The following is a 25,116-nucleotide window of genomic DNA, read 5'->3' as shown; positions in this document are numbered from 1 at the left end:
TCTGGCCTCAGACACTTACTAGCTGTGTGACCCTGGACAAGTCACTTCATTCTGTTTGCCTCAGTTTCCTCATCTGTGAAATGGGCTGCAGAAGGAAATGGCAAACCACTCCAGTATCTTTGCCAAGAAAACCCCAAATGGGGTCATGAAGAATTATACAAGATTGAAAACTACTAACAACAGTCCAACCAATTCAGTTCAATTCAACAAAGATTTGTAAAGGGTCCACTGCATGCAAAGCATTATGCTGGGTGCTGGAGACAAATTCAAAAATGAGGCAGTCTATGCCCTCAAAGAACTCACTACATTGTATTATATGAATACAATGGACAGACCAGTAAGTAAACTGGAAATGTCAAAGTAATCTCAAGAGGGGAAAGCAACCACTGCTGAGGGGATCAGGAAAGGCCTCATGTAAGAGGGGGCACCTGATGAAGTTGTACTTTGAAGGCAGCTAGGGGTTACACAAAGTGTGTAAGGAAAGAGGGCTTTCTAGGTATGGGAGACTCACAAGAAGTTGGGGAGATAGAATGTCATGGACAGACTGGCTAACTAGCAGGGCAGTTGACTGGAATGGAGAATGGGTAAAGGGCAGTAGTTTGAAAGAAGACTAGAAGACGAGGTGATGCCGTGAATAAGCACCGGCCCTGAAGTCAGGAGGACCTGAGTTCAAATCTGGCCTCAGACCCAACAGTTGACACTTACTAGCTAATTGTCTAAAAAGGAAAAAAAAAAAAAAAAGAAGACTGGAAAAGTAGGTGAGACGCATATCGTGGAGAGCTTTATTGTATTTTGTCCTAAAGGCAATAGGGAGCCATCGAAATTTTTTGTAGTAAGTGACTGATGCTCTCAGATCTGGTTTTTATTAATATCGACTAGGCAACTATGTGAGAAGATGGATTAAAGAGGCAAGAGACAGGAAGCGGGGAAATCAGTTAGGAGGCTATCATGACAGCTGAGACAAAGAGTGATAAAGGACTGGAAGACAGAAATGAAAGATGGAAGTGAGAGGTGGTGGGAAATGAAGAATGGACAATACCTGACAACTGATTGGAGAGAAGGGAATGCAGGAGAGGGAAGTTAGCAAAGCTGAGAAGTCTGGAGGAGGAAGCATTTTACAAAGGAGGAAAATAAGGCCCAGAGAGATATAACCACTTGCCTCGGGTCACACGGGAAGTGGCAGAGCCTAGATGCATCTTGGGATCCTCATTTCACTTTCTATGATGCCAAAATGCCTTTCACTTTCCAGCTGGGGCTCTTGAGGATCCTGTCTGGGTTCCATTTCCCCTGACCCCGGGTCCTGCCCCTTGCCTACTCACTTCCTCCATCACCCAGCTCCTACAGGTCCCCACCCCACACCGTGACACAGTGGAAAGAGTGCTGGCTTTGCTGTTAGATGTTATTCAGTCATTTTCAGTGACTCTTCATGACTCCATTTGGAGTTTTCTTGGCAGAGACACTGGAGTGGTTTGCCATGTCCTTCTCCAGCTCATTTTACAGATAAGGAAACTGAGGCAAACAGGGTTAAGTGACTTGCCCAGGGTTACATAGCTAGTAAGTGTCTGAGGCTGGATTTGAACTCAGGAAATGCCTGACTCCAGACCCAGTGCTCTATCCACTGGGCCACCTAGCCTTCCTGCAACAATTAGATGACCTGGGTTCAAATCCCACCTATCCCATTTACTATCTATGTGGCCTTGGGCCTCTCCGGTCCTCAGTTTTCTGTAAAATGAGGGGTTTGGCCTAGATCTCTTCTAGCTTCCAGTCCAGGATAGTCTAAGCCTGTGTACTCATCCCCATGTCATACAGAGCAGGAAAAGGTTTTGAAGAGCATCGATTCCAGTGCCCCGTTTTACAGATGAGGAAGCTGAGGCCTGGAAAGCAGAAGTGACTAAGAAGTGACCAAGATGAAGTCACCTCGCTGCTGAATCCCAGAACAAAGATCTGACCCAACTCTCTTTCTGTTCTACCAGATTTCCTTGACTGTCCTCTCTCTAAGCTCTCTTCACTTCTCTCTGACCTTTTTCTAGAGGAAGGGGAGAGGAGGTGGGAGAGGGAGTGTGGGAGGGACAAAGACAGAGGAACAGAGATGGGGAGGGAGGCAGAGGCAGAAGCAGAGAGACACACAAGGAAAGTGAGAAAGAAGGGAGGGAGGGAGAAACAGCAACAGAGAGATAGGGAAAAGGGGAAAGGGAGGGAGAGACCAAGAGAGAGACAGAAAGGGAGACAGAGAGAAATAGGGGACAGGAGAGAGAGTAGAGACAGAGAGACAAAGACAGAGAAAGAGAGACCCAGAGGTGGTGAGAGAGGGAGAGACAAAGAAAGATCAAGGGGAGGGAGGCAGAGACAGAGAAACACACACACACACACAAAGAAAGTGAGAGAGAGGAGTGAGAGACACAGAGAGATATAAAGAGAGAGGGTGAGGGTGAGACAGACACAGAAAGAGACAGAGAGATAGAAATAAGTGAGAGAGAAAGAGGAGAGAGAGAGAGAGAGAGAGAAAGAGAGAGAGAGAGAGAGAGAGAGAGAGAGGAGAGAGAGAGAGAGAGAGAGAGAGAGAGAGAGAAGGTGAAGGTGTCACCTGGAATTGTTAATTACTGGTTGCCTATAGTTTTGCCAACAGCCCTTCCTTCCCTGTATCTCTCAGGGCCCCGAGCGCTAGGGAGTAGTGTGGACATCTCAGCCCTGTGGGATGCATGTATGCATGTGTTAATGAGGCAGAGTTGGCAAGGTGTGATTTAGAAGAGGTACGCACAGGGTATGACAGTCCTCTCATCTGTCTTCAGCAGGTCCTGGAAAGGGGTGGCCCCTGGGGCTGCCCCCTTCCCAACTTAGTTTATCTTCTTGCTCCCTCTCAGCCTAGAGCTGGCCGGCGGAGGAGCTGCCATCTTCGTCTCCAGTCTTTATGGAGTGGATGGAGTGAGCCAGGACCCCCAAGTTCAGCCAAGAGGGGCAGGAGCCACGGTTGGGGTAAGTAGCAGCAGGAGAGATGTGTGAAGCTATGGAATGAGCTTCCTAGGACTTGGTGGAGGTGGGGCACTTCTCTATGGGCTATTTAAAGAATAGAAAGTCAGCACTCAGTTTGGGGAGTTTGAGGGAGGGATGGTGGTTGGAAAGACTAGGAAAGGGGGATGGGAGCAGGCTATAAAGACAGAGGAGAAAGCAAGGGAGAAGGACAGCGACTCAGGTAAAGATGAAAGAGGGATGAAAAATGAGGACATTGAATTGTGCGAGGTCGCCTGGCTAGCTAGTGATAGTGTTACAGGGGCAGCTAGGTGGCACAGTGGACAGAGTGCCAGTACTCAAGTCAGAAAGACCTGGGTCCAAATCCAGCCTCAGGCACTTACTGGTTGGGTGGTCCTGTGCAAGTCACTTAACTCCTTCAGTTTCCTCACCTGTGAAATGGGGATAATAATAGCACCTACCTCGCAGGGTTATTATAAAGATCAAATAAAACTCCGAATGAGCTAATATTTGTAAAGTTCTTAGCACAACGACTGATACATAGTAATTAATAAAAGCTTATTCTCTTTCTTCTGCCCTGATGTTCCAAGTTTTGTCTGTAAAGGTTTTCTCTCCCATCAGTGAGGAAGGAGCAGCACCCACCCATGTGACTTAAAAAAGCTCCTTGTCCAAGTTGAATAGAGAAAGAGCTTTTTTTTAAAAACAACAACAACAACATACATTTAGAGCAAAAGGGACCTGGACTCTTTGTCCGATCCCTTCATTTTGCAAATGAGGAAACTGAGACCCGGAAGAAAGCAACATGGTACAATAGAAAGCACCTCGAATTTGGAGCTGCAGGACCTGAGTTTGAATATTGGCTCTGCCACATACAGCTTGCGTGACTATAGGCAAGACCTCTCTGGGATGCAGTGTCCTCATCTGTAAAGGCAGAGGCCTGGACTTGATGACCTCTAAGGTCCTTTCCAGCTTTAAGTCTATATGCCTAAGGTTTGGCTTGCCCAGGGTCCCATCCATGTATGATATCTACTAAGTATTAGAGTTAGTATTTGAATCTCACATCTACATCTTACAATCCCATGTTGCCTGCTAGGGTCTTCCAGGCCCCATGACAGTGATCAGGGGCAAATAGGCAGGTCAGACCCACAGAATGTCAAGTAAAAGAAAATGAATCTTTTACGTGACAACTCTTTAGGTGTTCAAAGGAGGCTCTATTGCTGGGGTTCCCAACCTGGGGAGACTCCCAACCTGGGGAGACATATACTCTCAGGAGTATAAAAACCTTGTCAGAAAATATTTGATAAATAATTATGTTATGCTACTGAAATGAATTAATTTCTCTGTTTTATTCTTATGTTCACATACATGACAGATTGTAGGATATATTCCCTCTCATATTGAATAGGGGGTATGGGAAGCTTTACTGCAAGCCAAGAGGGTCAAGGACAAAAAGTTTGCAAATCATCTGTTCTGTTGTGTCTCACTTGAGCCTTTTTTTCCTCCAGGCTAAACAGCCTGGTTCCTACAACTGATCCTTGTATGACATTATTTTTTCCAGGCTGCTCAACACTTTGGTTATTCTCTGCTAGACATGTTCCATTTTATTGCTAATTGACCACTCCGTCCGAAGGCAGGGGGTTGGATCTGTTGACCTTTCCAAGTCTCTTCCACCTCTGTCTGGGAGGCAACCCTTTATGGTGGAAGGAGCACTGGATCAGGAGTCAGAAGAATAAGGTTCTAACCCAACTCTGCCACTGACTTGCTCTTTGACCCTCAAAGTTATTTCTTCTCTCTGGGCCTCAGTTTCTCTATCTGTAAAATGAAAGTGGAATGAAATTATATGAGGGAGAGGTGGGCAGGAATGATTTCTCTCTCATGATGTCTCTTCTGTTCCTCCCTTCCCCCCAGGCGCCCATTCCCTGAATTCTAAGACCTAAATGATATTGCTCAATCGATCAATAAGCATTTCTTAAGCACCTACAGTGTGCCAGGCGCTAAATATGCTAGGTACAAGGGATAAAAATACAAGCAAGCAAGGCAGTCCCTGCAATCAAGATGCTAACATTCTAATCAGGGAGACAAGATGCAAGTATACCAGGTGTCCCAAGAGCCTTAGGGCAGTTTTTAGCTTTTAAAGCTTAAACTTTAGTAGCTATTAAAGCTTAAAACTGCACAAAGACTTTTGGGACACCCTGTAAAAGTGTTTATAAAACACATGCAAACCAGACACAGAGTACCTTGGTGAGCAGGGGGAGGGCTAGCAGCTGGGGATGGGGAGGGAGCCCCGGAAAGGCAAAAGGCAAAAGGCAGCCCTTGAATTCCCTCTGGAAGGCAGAGCTGAAGAGAAGGGCATTCTACAATACGGGTAATGTCCGGGGCAAAGACACAGAGATGGGGAATGGGTGTGAGCAATAGTAAGAAGGTCGAGAGTGGCTGGAACATAAATTATACGAAGAGAGTCATGTGTAATAAGGCTAGAAAGGCAGGATAGGCCCAGGCTGTGGAGAGCCACTACCTGACTAGCTTCCTACCTACAGATCTAATAAGTACCTGATTTGAACTCAGGTCTTCCTGACTCCAGGTTCTGCACTCTATCTATTATGGGACACTTAGCTGTCTCATGATGAAATAGGCGGAGCAGGAACTATTATCCCTATTTCTCAGAGGAGCACACTAAAGCCCAGAGAGGTCAAGTGACTTATTCAATGTCACACAAACAATCAGGGGCAGAGCTGGGACCAGAACCGGTCTTCCTGACTTCTGGCCAAAATCGAACCCCCTCAGTCTGATTGCTGTTCCATGGTAGAATCTCAATGGCTGATTGTTGATCGTGGAGGGATGGGAGAGGCTAAGTGACTTGCTTCAGGTTACCCAGCAAAATCCAATCATGGAACCCAGATTGACCAATGGATCAGCACATATGCATGAAGCACTACTACTAATAATAGCTAGCATTTATAAAATGCTTACTGTGTGCCTGGTGCCATGCTAAGTGCTTTACAAATATTGTCTTGTTTCATCCTCAGCACAATTCCTGAGGGGTTGTTTTTGTTGTTCAGTCGTTTCAGTCATTTCTGACTCTTCATGACCCCATCTGGGGTTTTCTTGGCAAAGGTACTGAAGTGGTTTGCCATTTCCTTCTCCAATTCATTCTACAGATGAGTGGGGCGGAGCCATCGGAGTAAAAGCAATGACTTGCTTGAGCTCTTCCCCAAACCCCTTCATTTTACAGATGAGGAAACTGAGGCAAATCGGGTAAAGTGACTTGCCCAGGGTCACACAGGTAGTAAATATCCATGGAAAGATTTGAGCTCAGGAAGATAAGTCTTCCTGATTCCAGACCTGGCACTCTCTCCACCATGCCACCTAGCTCCCTAAGAGGTAGGTGCTGTTATTATCTCATTTTACAGATGACAAAAATGGGTTAAGTGATTTCCCCAGGGTCACATAGTAAGGGGCTGAGATCAAATTCTAACTGGGGTCTTCTTGACTCTAAGTCTAGCATTCTATTCACTGTACCACCTGGCTGCCCTCAATGTGCTTGGAATGGTTAATAAAGTTAATCTAGGCCATGAGTGAAGAACATGCAGCCCTCTAGGTCCTTAAGTGTGGCCCTTTGACTGAATCCAAGCAAGTTTGTGGCCCCAAGGCTGAAGGTTCCCCACCCCTGAATTCTAGTCCTACCGCAGGGAGCTGAGTGGCTGGATGAGATTTCAGGAGGGGGTGTCCAGTTTGGGGGAGACCCTTTGGGTTAGGGATGGGCCGCAAGGGGTAGTGTGGAGGAATGGAAGGACCAGGAAGCCAGGAGAGCTGGTTAATAGTCTCAGTTTTGACAAAAACTAGTTCTGTGTTCTTAGATAAGTCACTTCTCTCCATTTCTTCATCTGTAAAGTGGGGAGATTAGACTAGGAGGTCTTTCAATCTCCTTCAAGCTCTAAATTCTGTGATCCTCTGAATTTCTGCTCACTGGGCTTTAGGACGATCTCCTAACCTATCATCCCGTGATTGAACCAGGAGGAGAAGGATGGAGTCCACTCCAAGACTCAATGCCACCACGAATGACAACCACGACAGCCTGTCTGAGGCTCAACTTCGCCCCCTCTTTGCCACCCTCTGTGGCCTCATCCTGCTGGTTGGGTTGCTGGCCAATGGGCTGATGCTGCTTATCTTGGGCAGGGGCACCGGCTTGAGGGGCCAGGCCCCATGCCCGCTCCTGGCTCTGACCAATAGCCTCATGGTGAACATCACTGTATCGGATCTGGTCTTCCTGGTTTATGTGGTCCCCGTTTTGCTGCTGACCTTCCTCCAGGAGGACTGGTGGCTGGGCTCCTCCGTCTGTACCACCAGCCAGAGCTTCAACATGGGCACCATGTTCTGCACCTTCTACAGCATGGTGGCCACTGCCCTCCTACGCCATGCCGCTGTGGCCTTCCCCACCATGGCCTTCCCAGCTGGCAGAGGCACTCAGCTATTGCTCTGCCTGACCATGTGGATCCTGGGTTTCTCTGTGTCTCTGCCCAACTGGCTGTACCAGAAAGTGGTGGAAGAGGGCAGGGAAGACGGGGAGGAGGTGGCTGGGGGACCAGGATCGGAGCTCATCCATTCATGCCTGATGCTCCTGGGCCCCGCCCAGATCTCCTGCTATTTCACCCTCCTCGGGGCCCTGGCCTTCCTGCCCTTCGCCCTGATGCTGGTGCTCAGTTTCACTCACCTGGGCTGGCTGTTGTGGAGTGGGGAGTGGACCCAGGTCCCACTGGACGTCCGACAGCACCGAGAAGCCACGGGCCTCATCCTAGTGGTGTTAGTTGTTTTCGTAGTCATGTGGGGGCCCTGTTCTGTGCTGGGCTACGTGGCTGCCTCAGGAGACCTGCCCCATACCTTCACAGTCTTTGTGGCTACCAGCCTCTGCACCATTCTAGCCTATTCCAACTGTGCCGTCAGCCCGATTCTCTGTTTCTGCCTCTCGAGACAGTTCCAGGCAGGGCTCAAGGACCTCTTCTGCTGCTCAACCCTGGAAAGGGTAGTCTTAAGACATGGTGGGATAGTGCAGGGTGTCCAGGGAGGCGAAAGTGGGAGGGTGGGAGCCCCAGGGGGTCTATGGGGAACTCCTGCCTGAGGGGAGGGGGCAAGATGGAGAGCTGAGATGCTTAGAATCATAAACTCATAGAAACCCAAGAACGCAACTCATGCCCCAACTGATAAATAGTCAAAGGATATGAACAGGTAGTTTTCCAATGAAGAGATCAAAACAATTTGTAGTCATATGAAAAAAATGTTCTAAATCATTATTAATTAGAGAAATGCAAATTAAAATACCTTCTAGATATCATTTTACACCTATCAAATTGACTAAAATGATTGAAGGGGAAAGTGACAAATGTTGGAGGGGATGTGGAAAAATTAGGCATTAATTCATTGTTGGTGGAATTGTAAACTGATTCAACCATTTTGGAGAGCAATCTGGAATTATGCCCAAAGAGTTATTAAATTGCCTTTACCCTTTGACCTAGCAATACCACTACCAGGTCTATTTCCAAAGATGATTAGGGAAAAAGGAAAAGAAGCTTTATGTTCTAAAATGTTTATAGCAGCCCTCTTTGTGGCGGCAAAGGACTGGAAAGTGCAGAGATGCCCATCAAATGGGGAATTGCTGAACAGGTTGTGTTATATGATTGTGATGGAATACAAGAAATGATGCTACGAGAAATGATGAGCTCAATGATCTTAGGAAAACATAGAAAGACTTTCATGAAACAATGAAGAATGAAATGAGCAGAACCAAGAGGACACCGTATATGGTAACAGCAACATTGTTTTATGAACGACTTTGAACGAATAAGTCATTTTGACTACCGTTAAGTACCCAAATTAACTACAAAGGATATATGAAGAAAGATGCTATCTGCATCCAGGGAGAAACCTGATAAATAGAAATATGTATAGACTAATTATATATATAATGTGTGAGTATATGTGTGTGTGTATGTATGTATGTATGTAGATAGATAGATAGATAGATATAGATATAGATATAGATATAGATATATACCTATTTGTGTCTAAAGGTAGCCATCTCTGGGATGGAGAGGGGGGCAGAGAGTAAAAAGGAGGGGAAAAAGGAAATTTACATGATAACTTTGTTGTGTATTTAAAAGGAATAGCAAGTTGTATGTAGTGGTTTTGAGATTTCATGCGATCAGCTTTTTTGTTGTATTATGTTATGGAGATACTTGTTTTATTCCATAAATTAAAAAAAATAAAATTAAAAAATACACTCATAGGAACCACAGAATGTTCTAACGCTGAGAGTTGGAAGACGCCTTTGGGGTCAGGGTACATGAACAGGGCACTGGACTTGAAGTTAGGACACTTATGGTCATCTAATCCCAGCCCTTTAATTTACAGATCAGGCAGCTGAGGCCAGGGAAAGGGCAAATGACTTGTCCGATGGCACACAGCAAGTTAGTAGTGGAGAAAGACAGAATCTAGGTATCCTGAGTCCAAGGCCAGGGATCTTTCTTTTCTATCTTGCTTTTTCTTAGATAGTAGGTACCCAAATGGAGGGAATAGAGCAGATGAGGGATCTGAGGGAGAGACAACTGATGGATAAAGGTAAGGTTGAAGACTGAAGGACATCTCAGGAGAGGCAGCCAGAAGGGGTTAGGTCTAGGGTTGGGTCCAGGGAGAGGGTAATAGGCTATAGGAGTAAGTAAGGTATCTATAGGGATGAAAGGAAGGAAGAATGAGAGGCTAAGGAGAAATGTCTGATAGAAGCAGCAGAGCAGGGGCTGATGGTACCCAGAAGTGGGGAAAAAAGGTTGCATGCAGCTCATTGTTTCTTTTCCCTCCATGGCCTAGTCTCACAGGGCTCCTGATATTTTCTCCTCCCCTCCATTTCTTGGGTAGTTAACTTGACCTCTGATCTCATTGTTGTACAGGACTCCCAGTGTGAAAACTCCCTCCATCAATACAGGTAGCACCTGCCCTACAATTTATATAATTTTAGAGACTTGCCTGGAGCACTGAGTGACTTGTCACCATGTGACTTGCTCAGGGTCCCACCACTGGTATGTGTCAGAAGCAGGACTCAACCTAGGTATTCTTAACTCTTTTGCCAGCTCTCTATAACCTCCCCCTAAAAAAGGAACAAAAATAAAGTCAACAATTAAACAGCTTGTCTTGACCAATTAATCTCAGATATTCTCTCTTCCCCTTCTCTTAGCTTGGGGATTATGGGGTGAAGTGGAAGTAGGCAAGGGGTGTCAGAGTCAAGGAGAAATCTGTAAATGATGCCCAGGACCACAGGACGCCATCCCAGTCCATCATGGGATATAAAGTCTGTAAAGCTCAGCTAAGGAGTTTGGGCTTTATCCATGGGTCCAGGTTTCTGAGGTCTCTAGGCAAGAAAGATTCATTTTTTAGAAAAATATTTTTATTTTGTTAAATATTTCCCAATTACACGTACAAATTTTAACATTCATTTTTTAAAATCTTGAGTTCTAAATTTTCTCCCTCCTACCCTTACTCTACCTTTGAAATGGCAAACAATGTGATATTGATTATATATGTGAAGCTATGCAAGACATATTTCCATATTACTCATATTGCAAAATAAAACACATATACAACCAAGAAAAATAAAGTAAAAAAATTATGCTTCCATCTGTAGTCAGAGTTCATCAGTTCTGTCTCTGGAAGTGGATAGCATTTTTCATCATGAATTCTTTGAAATTTCTTGGATCATTGTATTGATTAGAGTAGCCAAGTCTTTCTCAGGTGATCATCGTTACAATACTGCTGTTACTGTATACAGTGTTCTCCTGGTCCTGCTCACTTCACTTTGCATCAGTTCATGTAAGTAGATAAAAAGAAGAAGCTATAGGTGGATCTTGGTTTAAAGAATTCTGTTCCATTCCAAACCATCATGCTGCCCTTCAATCCATTCCTTCCTATTCTCTCCTCATCTGTTTTCATTCTCTTGTCTTTTTTTTTTTGTCTAGGCAGTGGGGTTAAGTGACTTGCCCAGGGTCACACAGCTAGTAAGTGTTATGTGTCTGAGGCCGGATTTGAACTCAGGTCTGCCTGAATCCAAGGCTGGTGCTCTATCCACTGTGCTACCTAGCTGCCCCTGTTTTCATTCTCTTAAGGAAGGCCTTGAATTCAGGCTATGGGTTCTAGACTTTAACTGGTGGATAACAGAAAACCACTGAAGAGTTTTGAACAGAGGGAGGCATGATCAGACTGGTGCAATGTGGAGATTAATCTAGCTGTGCCATGGTTTCCCAGAGAGATGCTAAAGGCAGGTGGGCTATTGCAATGGCTGAGCAAGAGGGAATGGTGGTCTGGATGGGGTAACAGTGGGAGAGGAGAGGAGGAAGCAGCACAGGGGAGCCAGCTGTTCACACGCAGGATTCCCATTCTCCTGTGTTATCAGGTCTCTATTTTTGATTCTTGTCTGATTGGCAGGGACTCCCTAGAGGTCTCACCTAAGGTGCCCCTCCTCCCTCCTCTGCCCCTCATTTTAGGGATGCATAAACAAAGGTTTCAGGGCAACAGAGTTGGTGGGAGGAGCTGTTCTTTACCAGAATTCTGTGGGGAAAAATCCCATTGTAATGTCAGCAAGCGTACCCTGTCCTGGCTTGCTTATATGGGCCAGTCTCCCTGGCTTGTTCTGCTGGGAGTTAGAACACTGGTGGTTTCTAGAATTGAGGAATGGAAGACTCAAATCTTCACTCAACCACTTCCTGTCTAAGTGACATTGGACAATCAACGTGCATTTGTGAAGCACTTGCTCCAGATCTGACCTTTGACAGTTACTACCTTTGTGACTGAGGCAGCTAGGTGGCTCAATAGAAAGAGTGCTGGGCTGGGAGTCAAATATGGTGGCAGACACTTCCTAGCTGTGTGACCCTGGGCAAGTCATTTAACCCCTGCTTGCCTCAGTTTCCTCATCTGTAAAATGAACTGGAGAAGGAAAGGGCAAACCACTCCAGTATCTTTGCCAAGAAAACTCCCAAAAATAAGACTGAAATGACTGAACAACACCTGTGTGACCTTGGGCAAGTCACCTTAACCTCCTGGGCCCCAGGCTCCTCTTCTGTAAAATGAAGAAGTTAGATGACATAACCTCTTATAAGTCTTCCAGTTGAGTCTATCATCCCTAATGAGAGATATAATATAGAGGACAGAAAGCTGGCCTTAGAAGGAAGACCTGGGTTCAAGTCTTGCCTTTAACATATCCTGGATGTGTGACCCTGGGCAAGTCACTGAATTTCTCAGTTCCCTGGGCAGCTCTCTTGGCCTATCAGTTGCAAATCTGCTTTGGTACAGGGAGTTTCTTCACCATAAGTATCCTACGCCAATAAAATAAAATAGAACATCTGAACACACACACACACACACACACACACACACACACACACACACACACACTGAAAGGAGGCCCTGAGCTGAAGATAAGGTTCCCTTGCATTGGTTCTAGAAAGCCACAGTTCTCCCCCAGGACAATCTTTTGCACCCCATAAGAGTCAATTTGCTCCCACCTCAACCAAGTTATTTAGATTAGCTGAACTGAGTCAGAGACTGAATTGGAACTCAGGGCTCCCTGATTCCAGGTCCAGAGCTCTGTTCACTGAATCACCAGCTACTTTTAGTCCCAGTTTCAAGTCTCTGTTCAAGTGCCACCTTCTTCATAAAGCTGTCCTATTTCCCCCAGTTGTTAGGGCCCTCTGCCAATATATCCTCCATCACTCAGCATTCATTCATTCATTCATTCATTCATTCATTCATTCATTCATGTATTTATTTACATCCTGTGTTTATGTCCCTGTGGACAGGCGGACCTCCAGGAGAATGCAAGCTTCTTGAGGGCAGAATCTGTCACTTTTGAATTTGAATCCCTAGCTAGATGCCATGTAGGAGGCACTTAGTCAATATTCGTTGGTTGATCAGCTAGGATGGTGTATGAATCACACACACACACACACACACACACACACACACACACACACACACCCCAGTACCAGGCCCTTTCTGCTTGGTGAACCAGTGATAAGTCTCCCAGTTGTGCCTTCCACCCTTCCATGTCATGGGGGGCATCAGGGGAGGAGTGTAGGCCCTGACTTTTCTTTCTCCAATCCTCAGTCTGGCTCTCCCGTTCTTCCCCTTTCTCCTCTTCTTCCTCCCTCTTTGGGTCTCCTCTCTGACCTTTCCACTCAGGTCCTTAGAGAGATCATCTAATCCAATCATTTCATTTTACAGATGAGGAAACTGAGTCCCCTGTATGGCTCAGCCCAAGGTCACATTCATAGTAAATAGAAGACTTGGAGTTAAAACTGAGGCCCTTAAGCTAATTCTTATTTCCCTGCTTTACCCTTCTACTTATCACCCTAAAGTTCTTCCTCCTGTCCTCCAGGAACCCCGATTTTTCCAGAAGCTCTCCTCTGTTCCGAGAAGGAAAGGGATGGGACTGCTGTCCTTGGTCTAGGAAAGCCTCCTTGTGTCCAGTCATCAAGGCATACTCTCAGAGCTGTTTCTTCAGCTTTGGGGATGGATGAGTACCCAGAACCAGTCACATTCCCAAGTGGGGCCTCCTGTGACCTGTTGGACACATTTGTGAGACAGCTGGCTGGAGGGTTGGGCTGTTTGCTGCCAGTGGCCGGGAATGGGGCCAACCTAACTGCCCCCCCCCCACAGGAGGTGGAGCCCTGCCTTCATTAGCACTGTGCTCTAACCACTGAACCCACCAGCCCTGCCAACATGCAGCACTCCCTCATGGTTCAGATACTCTGCGACCTAATTTCATCTGTAAAATGGGGATTTTGTACAAATCTCATTTAATCTTTAAAATGAGGATAATGAGAAGGCAGGGGTCCATGCAGAGATAGAGCTTTGGCAAGATGGGGAGACAGGAAACCCAGGTGTCAGTCAGGTGCCAGTGCTACTCTGAGGCCTTACACAGGTTATAGGATTTACAGCTGGATGGGATGTTAATGACTAACCCGTAGGAATCAATTTCCTCATTTTATAGATGAGGAAACAGGTCCATGGGGGTGGTGGGGAAGGGAAGAGAATTTCCAAAGGTCACACTGGTAGTCAGTGGCAGAGCCAGGATTAGAACCCAGGGCTTCTCACTCCAAATCAGTTGCTTTTTTTCACTACAACAAATCAATTTATAAGCCCACAAAATTGGAAAGCGGCTTTTTTTTGGGGGGGGGGGTGAGGCAACGGCATTAAGCAACTTGCCTAGGGTCACACAGCTAGTAAGTATCATGTGTCTGAGGCTGGATTTGAACTCAGGTCCTCCTGACTCCAGGGCCAGAGCTCCATCCACTGGGCAACCTAGCTGTCCCATGGCTTTTGAAGTCATCTGAACCAACCTCTCAAGGCCATAGCTAATCACAACAACAATAATGAGAAGAATGAGAATGAGAATAATAATAATAATAATAATAGCTAGCATTTATATAGTTCTAATTACATGCTAAGTGCTGTACAAATATTATTTCATTTGATCCCCCATAGCAACGCTGAGAGGCAGGTACTAGTATTATCCTTATTTTACAGTTGAGGAAACTGAGGCAAACAGAGGTTTAGTAACTTGCCCCAAGGTCACACAGCTGGTGTCTGAGGCTGGATTTGAATTACTTTAGAAGGCTGATGATGAAGCATGTTACCCACCTCCTGCCAGAAGTGACTGATGGATTCACAGAGTGACAGACACATTTTTTGAGACGGCCAATATAGAAATTTGTTTTGCTTGACTGTGCCTGTTACAAGGGTTTTCTTTTATTTTTATTTTAAGAGGAGAGTAGGTGAGGAGAGAAATTATGTTTATGAAAAAAATTAATTTAATAAATTTAATTAAAAAAATAAAAAATAAAAATAAAAAAACCCCAAGCCATTATTAAGTACCTGATGTACTTAATACTCCACTAGGTTGTGGGGATACAAAGATAAAAATGAAATAATCCTTGTGTTCAAGGAGTTTCTTTCAATAGGAAGAAACAACGGGTTCATGTAGACATAAATACAAATACGTATTAAGTAAATATAAGGTAGTTTGGTAGGAAGTAGGCGCCAACCAGAGCTCAGGCCAGGAAAAGAGTAAACGCCTTGCCCCTTATCATATCACCTTGGAAGAAGTGAAAATTTACAGGTCCCTAGAAGTATCTCTGAAAACAGCTGCACAAAACCCCCAAAGCTTGGGACAGTACATTCTCCACATTGGAAGCAAACTCTTACCTTAACAAAGATTTTAAAACTCAAGTAATTGTCCGGGATCATGAGCAAACCTCGCAAAAAGAGTCAGACTGTATTATCTTACTTTGGTGAAAAGAAGATGAAAACATACAACCAGAAGAAGACAACAAAGTCAAAGCTCCTACATCCAAGGCCTCCAAGAAAAATATGAATCAGTCCCAGGCCTTGGAAGAGCTCAAAAGGGATTTTGAGAAGCAAGTGAGAGAAGTAGAGGAAAAACTGAGAGTGATGCAAGAAAATCACGAAAAACAAGTCAACAGCTTGCTAAAGGAGACCCCAAAAAATACTGAAGAAAGGAAGTAGGCGCCAGCAGCTGGAGGGAAGGCCTCCTATGTAGGAGGTGGCACTTGAGTTTTAAAGGAAGATAGGGATTAAAAGGGTACAGGTAGGCGCACAGAGTGCCAGGCCTGGAGTCAGGAAGACTCATCTTCCTGAGTTCAAATCCAGCCTCAGGAACTTACTGGCTGTGTGACTCTGGGCAAGTCACATCACTCTATTTACCTCAGTTTCCTCATCTATAAAATGGGCTGGAGAAGGAAATAGCAAACCACTGAAGTGTCTTAGCCAAGAAAACCCCCAAAGGGGTTATGGAGAGTCAGACAAGAGTGAAACAACTGAACAACAACAACAAAGGATTTTAAGAGACCGACATAAGGAGGAAGGCATGAGGCAAAGGCCTGGAGATGGGAAAATTAATATCTGGTATGAAGAACAACAGATAGGTCAGTCTGGCTGAAATATAGAGTTCATAAAGGAGAGGAATGTATAATGTCTCAAAATGAAGGCCAGACCCAGATGGGGAAGGCCTTTAAATGCCAAATAAAGGGGCAGTTAAGTGGCACAATGGATAAAGCACCGGCCCTGAAGTCAGGAGGACTTAAGTTCAAATCTGGCCTCAGACCAAACACTTGACATTACTAGCTGTGTGACCCTGGGCAAGTCACTTAACCCTGACTGCCTCACTAAAAAATAAATAAATAAATAAATAAATGCCAAATAGAGATGCTAGTATTTTGTCTCAGAGGTAATAAGGAGTCACTGAAGGTTTTTAAGCAGGAAGGGTGACATGGTTACAATGTCCAGCTCTGTAAAAAATGAGAGGGTTGGTCTACAGCAAAGGCCGCAGTGGGGCCTGCAGCATTCCTGAGTGCCGCCTGAACCAGTTTAAAATGTCACTGGGAAATATTTAACAAAATGAGTAAAAATAAGCAAGAACAGAGATAATGTTACAAGTGGTTTTCTAATTCAATAAAAGCATGGCAGCTTGCAGGGATCTGGCTTAGGGGCCCTTTTTCTATTTGAGCTTGACATCACCGGTCCAGGTGACCTCTAAGGTCCCTCCCAGCTTTGACCCCGTGGCTCTGCCCATGTCGCTGTGATGGGTTTACTCCTCCCCTTCAGTTCTACCACCTGGTTAGGACTTCATCCAGGTTGGCTATAGGCCCCAGAGAGATTCCCACAGAACAGGAGAAAAGCGAGGACCACTGCTTTTAGTAAAAGGACTCAATTTATTCCGGTTTAAGGCAGTGTCAGTACATAGCAGCTCCCACTAAAGACTCCAGAGAGGACAACACGGGTTAGAAATACAACCATCATGCACAGAAAAAAGAGGAACAGGGCTGGACAGGTGGCCAGAAGGCAGCTCCAGGCTGGGAGCCCTGGGCTTTGAGCATAGATGTATCACTTGGGAGCTGGGCAGACAAGGATGTGTCTCAAAAGGGGAGCTGAGGGAAGCTGAGTGTTCAGTGGGCACAAGCAGCCCCATGCAGCAGGACGGACTGGCATGCATCACTGACTACCTACTTGGGGGTCAAGGGTGGGCATGTGGGGAGCCAGCCTCTCAGTGTCACCGGTCACCCAGAGAGAACACCTTCCCAGGTTGGGGCAGAGATAGCCCTCGTGCTGGAGAGCTGCATTTGGGGTTGTGGGGCCCACTTCTGCTATGACAGGAGTTAGGACTGGATACAGCTGGGGTACTTCATACTCAAAGGGGTCCACATCTGGCACAGACTACTGACAAGACATTACTCCAGGGAGGGAAAATTTGCTTGGCCTGGGTACTGGGGATATGGGTTTGCTGCATCCACAACCCAAATCTCTCTCCTTTCCAGGATCTGAAATTCCACTATTAGAGATTCATTTCTTTGGGTCTGGTTTGGGGGTCTTCAGTGACCCCCAATATCATGCAAATATTCCCTTATCATACTTAAGTTATTGTGGGGCAATATCTTAGCAATGGAAATAGGAGGGAGTACAGCTATGTGGGTGGCAAGTAGAGGGGTCAGGTTACCAGGGGAGGTGGAAGGGTATGAAGGGTAATACCCTCTTGTTTGCTGCACACTTTTGTCAGAGGGTTGGCCTTGCACAGGCCTGAGTGTGGACTGCCCCACAGCCCCCTCCCTCCCTACCATTGTGCCTGGCTGGCAGATTCTTTAACACCCTCCTGAAGCTCAGACTGGCCAGGAAAGAAGCCAGAGAGAGGTGAGAGTGGAAAGGTTTCTGAGCCCCTCCCTCCTCCTGTCCCCCTCAGGGGCTGGGTCAGGAGGTAAGCCGGCAGGTGGAGGTGGAGGGGGAAGGCTGGCAGAAGCTCCCCATCTGGTTGGCTCAGCTCCAGCAAGAGCCCTGGGCCCTTCAGTTCCTGGGAAATCCTTTGTGGGGGAAGGGAAAGGCTTAATGCCCTCTGTCCTTGAGAGGAGAAGTCTGCCTTCAAAGTGTTGTACCTCATTTGGCAAGGGTGACAGGAGGCAGAGAGCCCAGGGACTCTGGAGGGACACAGCCTGCTGGGGGCTGCTTTAGCGCCTCAAGCTTCATCCTGGCTCCTGATTTGACACACTCTGATTCTCTTCTATGCCAAGCCACTGGGTCTCTCCATTATTCTATGTAGCCCTGCCCCCCTGGTCAGTCCCTCTTCTTTGCCCCACTCCTCAGCAGGTCCAGATGTTTGTGACACAGGCCATGGGGTAGATGAGGAGAAACAGAGGAAAGAGTCAGGGCTCTGGGTGGGGAGTACAGCTGGGCTGGTGCTGGGCCTGGCCAGGAACTCTGGCAGAGTCAGAGGCATGGTGAGGGGTTCCACCTAGGGGGTCCCAGGCTCATGCCTTAGACTCTACCCACTCTGGTCACTGTGGATCACTGGATGTGGTGGGAAAGGGCCTTGGGGATGATCCAGCCCAAATCCTCATTTACAAATGAGAAAACTGAGCTGCCCCTCCTCCCCCTCTCCCCCCTAGGGGTGAGTGACTTCTCAAAGGTCACACTAGTAGTAAATGATAGCTGGAATTTGAACCTCAGTGGGGTGTGTGTGTGTGTGTGTGTGTGTGTGTGTGTGTGTGTGCAGACGCATGTCCCAGGGAATTCTCCTCTTCCCACCCTGCCTGTGCCTCATCCTTAGATGTTTGTGTGCATAGGGGAGGCAGGCGGAGTGTGTGAAGGGGACCGAGATGGGGTGTGGGCAGGAGGTCCCGGGGGTGGGCGGGGACGAATGCCTTGTGCTTTCATGTAGGATACCAGCTGGTCAGGGATCTCAGCCAGTACATCTCTGGCCAGGCGAGCCATGCTGAGCACATGATTCCCTGTTCGGTCCACATAGTCCCGGAATGGCACAAACTGGAGAAACAGAGAAAGGTTGTCAGATCAGGCCTCTCGCAACATCCTCCCTCCAATCAGATCACTGCACCCCCTCCACCCCCTCAGCCAAGGGAAACAGGCACAGGCTGCTCTTAAGGACACCCTCCTCCTAAGGGTGTGGGGACTTCTCATATGGTCAGAATTTAGTATGACTGCAACTACTTAAAAATTCTTTTGAGTTCATGAGGCTATTACAGCTCTTTTGAATGAAGTTTTTGGTGCCATCCTGTTCAAAGTACAGTCATAATCTCTAAAAGGAACATGGGAGATTTTTGCAGTGCAGTTATGGTTTTGTAGGACCCTGACCTAGGCTTATAGCAAGGACCCCTTCTCTAGGGATTTGTTTCTTATCTGTTTCATCTTCTTCAGTGCCTCTGATACCACTAACGTTTATGAAAAGTTGGACATGACTGAACAACAACGATAAATAGGGAGCAGCTGAAGGTCCTGGGACAAGATGGTAAAAGCATGAGAAGGATAAATGAAAGGCAGAAGGGACTGGGAAAAGGAGGCTAACAGGGAAGGAACTGCAAGAGTCTAGGGGTAAGGAGATGAAGATGGTGTGTGACTGTGGACACAAGAGGAGAAGAAGGTGGTTAATGAAACCTATCCCTCTTGCAACCCTCCTCTTGTATTTGACTTCCAGGACACCACTTTACTGGGTGTCCCCTCCCCTCTCTGGCTATTCCTTCTACCTCCCCTGTTCATTATCACCACTGTTTCCCGAGACTCAGATCCACGCCTGCTGCTCCTCTTCCTCTGATCAGCTCTTGTGCTTCCAATTACCACCTCAACATGGAGAATTCCCTGACATTTCTATCTCCAGCCCAGACCTTTTTCCAGTCTTCCTCAGTTCAGGCACTTGCAAGAGAGTTCCATTTATAGATTTGACCAAGATCTTCAATGCGGAACGATTACCTATCTCCCCTTTTCCTGTCACTTCTGTTGCCTTCTCTTGATCACTCTGTGATTATCAAGGACACCACTGCATTTGTTGCTTTCAAACTTCTGGAACTGTTTCTTATTCAGTGTTTACTCATGCCTAGGGATCCAATTAGGGCAACTAGGTAGTATGATAAATAGAGTACCATGCCTGAACTCAGGAAAACTCATCTTCCAGAGTTCAAATCTGGCCTCAGACACTTACTGGCTGTATGACCCTGGGCAAGTCACTTCACCCTGTTTGCCTCAGTTTCCTCATCTGTCAAATGATCTAGAGAAGGCAAACCACCCCAGTATTATTGCCAAGAAAACTCCAAATAAGGTCATGAAGAGTCAGACATGACTGAAATGATTGAACAACAAAAAGGGACCCAGTTACCATAGAACATCATTGTTGGAAGGGACCTCAAGGGACCATCTAGTCCAACCTGTATGTGGCCAAGAGCCTCCTCCAGTATCCTCCAGCCTTTGATGGGATTTCCAATTTCTGTCAATGCTTTCTTTTCAACATTTCTCTCTACCCATTCCTCTCTTGTGTTCACAGTCATGCACCATCTTCATCTCCTTACCCCTAGACTCCTGTAATTTCCTCCCAGTTAGCCTCTTTTTCCCAGTCCCTTCTACCTTCCATTTACCCTTCTCATGCTTTCATTGTCTTGCACAAGGACCTTCAGCTGCTCCCTATTTATTGTTGTTGTTCAGTCATGTCCAACTTTTCATAACCCTGTGGACCACAGCATCTCAATACTGTCCGTGGGGTTTTCTCGGGAAAGATATTGGAGTGGTTTGCATTTTCCTTCTCTGGTGGATTAAGGCAAACAGAGGTTAAGTGACGTGCCCAGGGTCACACAGCTAGCAAGTGTCTGAGGTTGGATTTAAACTCAGTTCCTGACTCTAGGCCCAGCACTCGATCCACTGAGCCGCTCAGCTGCCTCTCTCCCAGAGAAATAGACAACCCAACGGAACACAGATACGGACACTTAAGGAAAGCCACTCAGGTCACCAGATTCCCTGGAGCTACACTGCCGTGCCATGATGAGGTGTCTTCGTCTCCTTCCTACCAACATACCCAGTACAAAGGATACAGTATAAGGACCAGATTAGGAACACCAGCCCAGAGGCATAGGCTCCATCTTCAGATGGGAAGAAGTCTATGTTCTCCAATTCTCACAGCTCACTTTTCTTGTCCCGAATCCCTGGCTGTGGCGGCAACAAAGTCCCTGGAGGGCAGGGACTGTGTCTGCTATTACCTCTGTAATATATACACTCACCAAAGCTTCTGGTACAATGTTCTGTTAGGTACCTAATGAACCAGTCAATTATTTGATCACAAAATAGCTAGAGTGTCTACCATGTGACTGGCACTATGCCGGGGGATACAGAAAGAGTAAAGACATGACCACTGTAGCTGGACTGGCAGAACAAAGATAAGGAGAAGAAGGAGGGGACAATACAGCAGAATGGCCAAACAAATGGTATCGATTGGGAGCGCTAGCTGGGCAAGGTCAGGAAAACGGAAGATTGGTCAGGGGTGGAATGGTCAGCGAAGACTTCCTGAAGAAAGTAGGCCTTGAGCTGGGTCTGGAAGGATGAGGCAAAGTAGGATAGATGGGGAGGAGGGGGAGGGAGAGTGCGACTCTTTGTGTGTGTGTGTATGTGTGTGTGTGTGTGTGTGTGTGTGTGTGTGTGTGTGTGTGTGTGTGTGTGTAGAAGGTCCTTAAAAATGGGTAGGATTGAAAAAGGTGGAGAATGGAGTGGGGGGCAGGAAGAGAGGGACAGACACACATGTCAATGAACAGAGGGAGGTGGGTAACAAGTCCGAAACGTTTGGAGATAATTCAGAGACTGTCCTGAACTGGATCATCCCAGAGTTCCAAGTACTTTTCTTCCTTTGCCCTGTCCAGTGAAGCCCCCATGACAGAAGGGAGGGCACCATATTCATCTGGGAGACAAGAAACAGGCAAGGTGGGTAACTCAGGGACATGGGGCATTTGGGCAGTTACCTGGACGATATCCCGCTCTGCTAACTTCCCCCGGGAGGAGATCCGAATGTCGTCACCATCTAGCTCAACCATGGCTGCACCAAGAAGGAAAGATCATGAAGGTTTAATTGAGGTATGGGCCTGACCAGACCATAGCAGGGGTTCTGCCTGGGGGGGCTCCCCCTGAATCCATGGATTCCCACATCTCTGCTCTCTGTCACAGACTCATAGAATGTCAGCATTGGATATGACCTTAGAGACCATCTAGTCTGGGGGCCACCAACCTGAGGTACACATACCTTCAGGCTGTAGAAAAGCTTGTAAAGAGGGTCTAGGGAATATCTGGTAAATAGCTCTATTGTCCTATGGAAATATTTCAAAATACTAGTGCTAGTGAACAAATGTTCCTATGTACCAAGTAAAGTTTTTTTTTTTAATGAAAAATAATCTTTTTATTTTAGTTATTTCTTTTGTATATATGCACAGTAAATGCTGGACTTTATTTCCTTTTATATTGAAGGGAATTCTACTGGAAATCAAGGGATACAGAGAGGGAAAATGCTGGGAGCCTCTGACCCAGTTCAAGCCTTCATTTTTCTTTCACCTAGAACTGTAATCACAAGGAGCTGTGGTTTGACCAGGGTGGGTACTCTCCCCACTGACACAAATCACTGTCTCCCTACAGCTTAGTTGAGAACCTTGAGGGTTGCCATAGCTGAGAAACTGGTCACCTGGAAGCCAAACAGGTGATAAGCCAGCCTCTCTGTTCTTAATCAGGCTGGCCCCTGGACAATAGACACATAGCCTCTCCCAAGGCCACTACCTAAAGCCAGAATGCCAGGGTCTGTTCTTTGCTGACAGAGCCTTTGAGAACCCAGGGTCACCTCCTATGCCAGGACCGAGAATCAGAGGAAGGAGTTAGTCCCTCATTTTACAAGGGAGGAAACCGAGGCCCAGTGAAGGGAATTGACTAGCACAAGGTCTCATGGTGAAGGGCAGAACTGGAATGAACCAGAGCTTCTAGATTTCCCCCTCAGAGATCTTTCCTTGATATGATAGCATATGCCAATCCGCTCTTCCTCCCCCAGGTTCTCAAAGTCGAGTGAGGGGAGTGGTTTTGGGGAGTTGTCAGGCAGGGCAGTGAGGGAAGGCAGCTGAAGGATGACTCTGAGAGCTTTGCACGCCTGAGGCCAGTGCATAAGAGCTGTGTGTGTTCACAGACGTTGGGAACTACCCCACACATTCTTCTTTTTACAAATAGCACTCTGTGCACTCACCTGCCCCTAGGGATGGCCAGGCATACGCACATACATGCATACATACATGTGTATATACACACACACACACGTATATATACATATATATACCCACACATTCACTCACTAACTCACAAATATCTCATTTCATTACTTCATTGCTTCCCAAGTGTAGATTTTCCACTCTAGCCATGCACATAGAAGGCAGCAGGTAATAATAATCATTATCATAATGATAGCTAACATTTATATAACGTTCATAGTGAAGAGGGGACCAGCTCTGGAGTCAGAGAGTACAGGTTCAAATTCTGCCTCTGATGTTTAGTCCATGTGTGACCTTGGGCAAGTCACTTAACTTCCCTCAACCTCAGTTTCTTCATCTGTAAAATGAGGGGAGCGCTCTAGATGACTTGACCTCTGAGTTCTCTTTCAGGTCTAGATCCAAATCCTATAAATTACTTGTCCCTTGTCCCCTGAATGTGAATTTCCCATTTCTGTCTTTGCACATCATTCTTAGAACCCTGAATTTGTCCTCCCTCCGCAGGCCCCGACCCTCTCCACCAGCCTGATTGAAACTCTTCCCTTCCCAGAAGCCTTCATGCCACCAGTACCTGTCCCCTTAAGACCTATACACAGTGTTTGAAACATGTAAATGTAGCCACAGTTTGCAAAATTCACCTGGTTTCATAGGAACATAAATTTAGAGCCAGAAGGGACCTTAGAGGTCATCTAGGCCATCTGGAGAGGTTTGTTTGAGAGTGCTTGGGGAGAAGAGGAGGGAGGAAATGTCCCCACATGTCCTTTACGTGTTTAAATTCTGTCCCCTCTTAGGACAATGATGATGGTCATGAAAATGATGAAAATAATAGCTGACATCTGTATAGCACTTTGCTGTTACACAGATCAATTGATCCTCCCAATGCCCCTGGGAGATAGGCAGAGCAGGAGTTTTTAATCGTCATTCTACAGATAAGGAAACTGAGTCAGAAAAAGGTGAAATGATCTGTCCAAAGATTACATCGTTTGTCAGTGGTGGTGCAGAGCACAAGATGACACGTCTACACAACCAGTGGTGAGCCCTCTAGTCTTGTTCTTTCTCATTCTCATGAGCGCACACACACACACCCCACTTCTCCCTACTGGCTTTTCTTTCCTCTCATACGCACTCTCTTCTTTCTGTCTTGTCTCCCTCACTAGCTCTTCTCACACATACTCTTTCTCCACTCTGTTTCTTTCATAGGCTTTTCTTTCTCTCTTCTATTTCTTTCACACAAGCTCTCTCTTTTATAAGCTTTCTCTCTTTCCTCTCTCACATTCTCTTCTATATCCCTCGTACACACATTCTTTTCTCCTCTCTCTCTTACACACACACACACACACACACACACAGACACACACACACACCCTCTCCTTTCTCCCTTCCCCTTTTGCTCTTTCTCTTTTTCATTCTCTTCTCTCTCCCCCTCCCTCTCCCTCTTCTTTCTCTTATCTCCTCTCTCAATCTCTCTTAATCTCTCTCTCCATCTTTCTCCCTTTCTCATGCAGTCTCTCTCCTCTTTCTCTATCTCCTTTTTCACCTTCTCTCTCTTCTCTCTCCCCTCTCCCCTCTCCCAATCTCTCTCTTCCTCCTCCTCTCCTCCTCCTCCTCCTCCTCCTCCTCCTCCTCCTCCTCCTCCTCCTCCTTCTTCTTCTTCTTCTTCTTCTTCTTCTCTCTCTCTCTCTCTCTCTCTCTCTCTCTCTCTCTCTCTCTCTCTCTCTCTCTCTCTCTCTCTCTTTCTCTCTCTCTCTCTCTCTCCATCTCCTCTCTCATAAAGGGAGCAGTTGGAGCCCACCCCATGGGTCCCATGGTGCTCCTAGGGAAGCATAGAATAATAGGAAAGGAAGAAGCAAAAGGAAAGCAACTGGGTCTTACCATCAAACTCAGCCTGGCCAACGCCCACGATGATAATGGACATGGGGAGTTTGGCAGCCTGTTGGGCAAAGAGCACCAGCAAGGGAAGCCAGAGGGGAAACAGAACACAGAGAGAGAGAAGACGCAAAGAGATGGGGACGGGGTGGAGGGAACAGCATAAAGGGAACAG

General features: G+C 46.5%; 2 protein-coding genes across 3 annotated transcripts in view; one reads left to right on the top strand and one right to left on the bottom strand.

The window, feature by feature from the left end:
* Nucleotides 1–2,865: 2,865 nt before the first annotated feature.
* Nucleotides 2,866–8,083, top strand: LOC110217206 (allatostatin-A receptor-like). Its single transcript, XM_020999436.2, has 2 exons — nucleotides 2,866–2,973; nucleotides 6,945–8,083. Exon 2 carries the CDS (start codon nucleotides 6,992–6,994, stop codon nucleotides 8,081–8,083), a length of 1,092 nt encoding a protein of 363 aa, XP_020855095.1. The 5' UTR covers nucleotides 2,866–2,973; nucleotides 6,945–6,991.
* An 8,633-nt stretch (nucleotides 8,084–16,716) lies between these two features.
* Nucleotides 16,717–25,116, bottom strand: part of CPNE5 (copine 5) — a 200,061-nt gene continuing 191,661 nt past the window's right edge. For both annotated transcript variants that reach the window (XM_020999605.2, XM_078155396.1), the window contains 3 exons: nucleotides 24,948–25,005; nucleotides 21,801–21,874; nucleotides 16,717–18,834 (listed from right to left, as the gene is read on the bottom strand). In XM_020999605.2, coding sequence (XP_020855264.1) covers nucleotides 18,616–18,834; nucleotides 21,801–21,874; nucleotides 24,948–25,005 — 351 coding nt within the window. In that variant the 3' untranslated portion in view covers nucleotides 16,717–18,615. The remainder of the gene's footprint in view (nucleotides 18,835–21,800; nucleotides 21,875–24,947; nucleotides 25,006–25,116) is intronic.

The sequence above is a fragment of the Phascolarctos cinereus genome, unplaced genomic scaffold (assembly GCF_003287225.1).
Source record: "Phascolarctos cinereus isolate Bilbo 61053 unplaced genomic scaffold, phaCin_HiC Scaffold_5;HRSCAF=322, whole genome shotgun sequence".
In the NCBI taxonomy this organism is placed as follows: domain Eukaryota; kingdom Metazoa; phylum Chordata; class Mammalia; order Diprotodontia; family Phascolarctidae; genus Phascolarctos; species Phascolarctos cinereus.
The sequence above is the reverse complement of the archived record's forward strand: the minus strand, read 5'-3'. Positions and strand labels throughout refer to the sequence as shown.

Coding starts and splice junctions, on each gene's coding strand:
- LOC110217206 (XM_020999436.2), top strand. CDS start 6,992: ATGGAGTCCACTCCAAGACTCAATGCCACCACGAATGACAACCACGAC.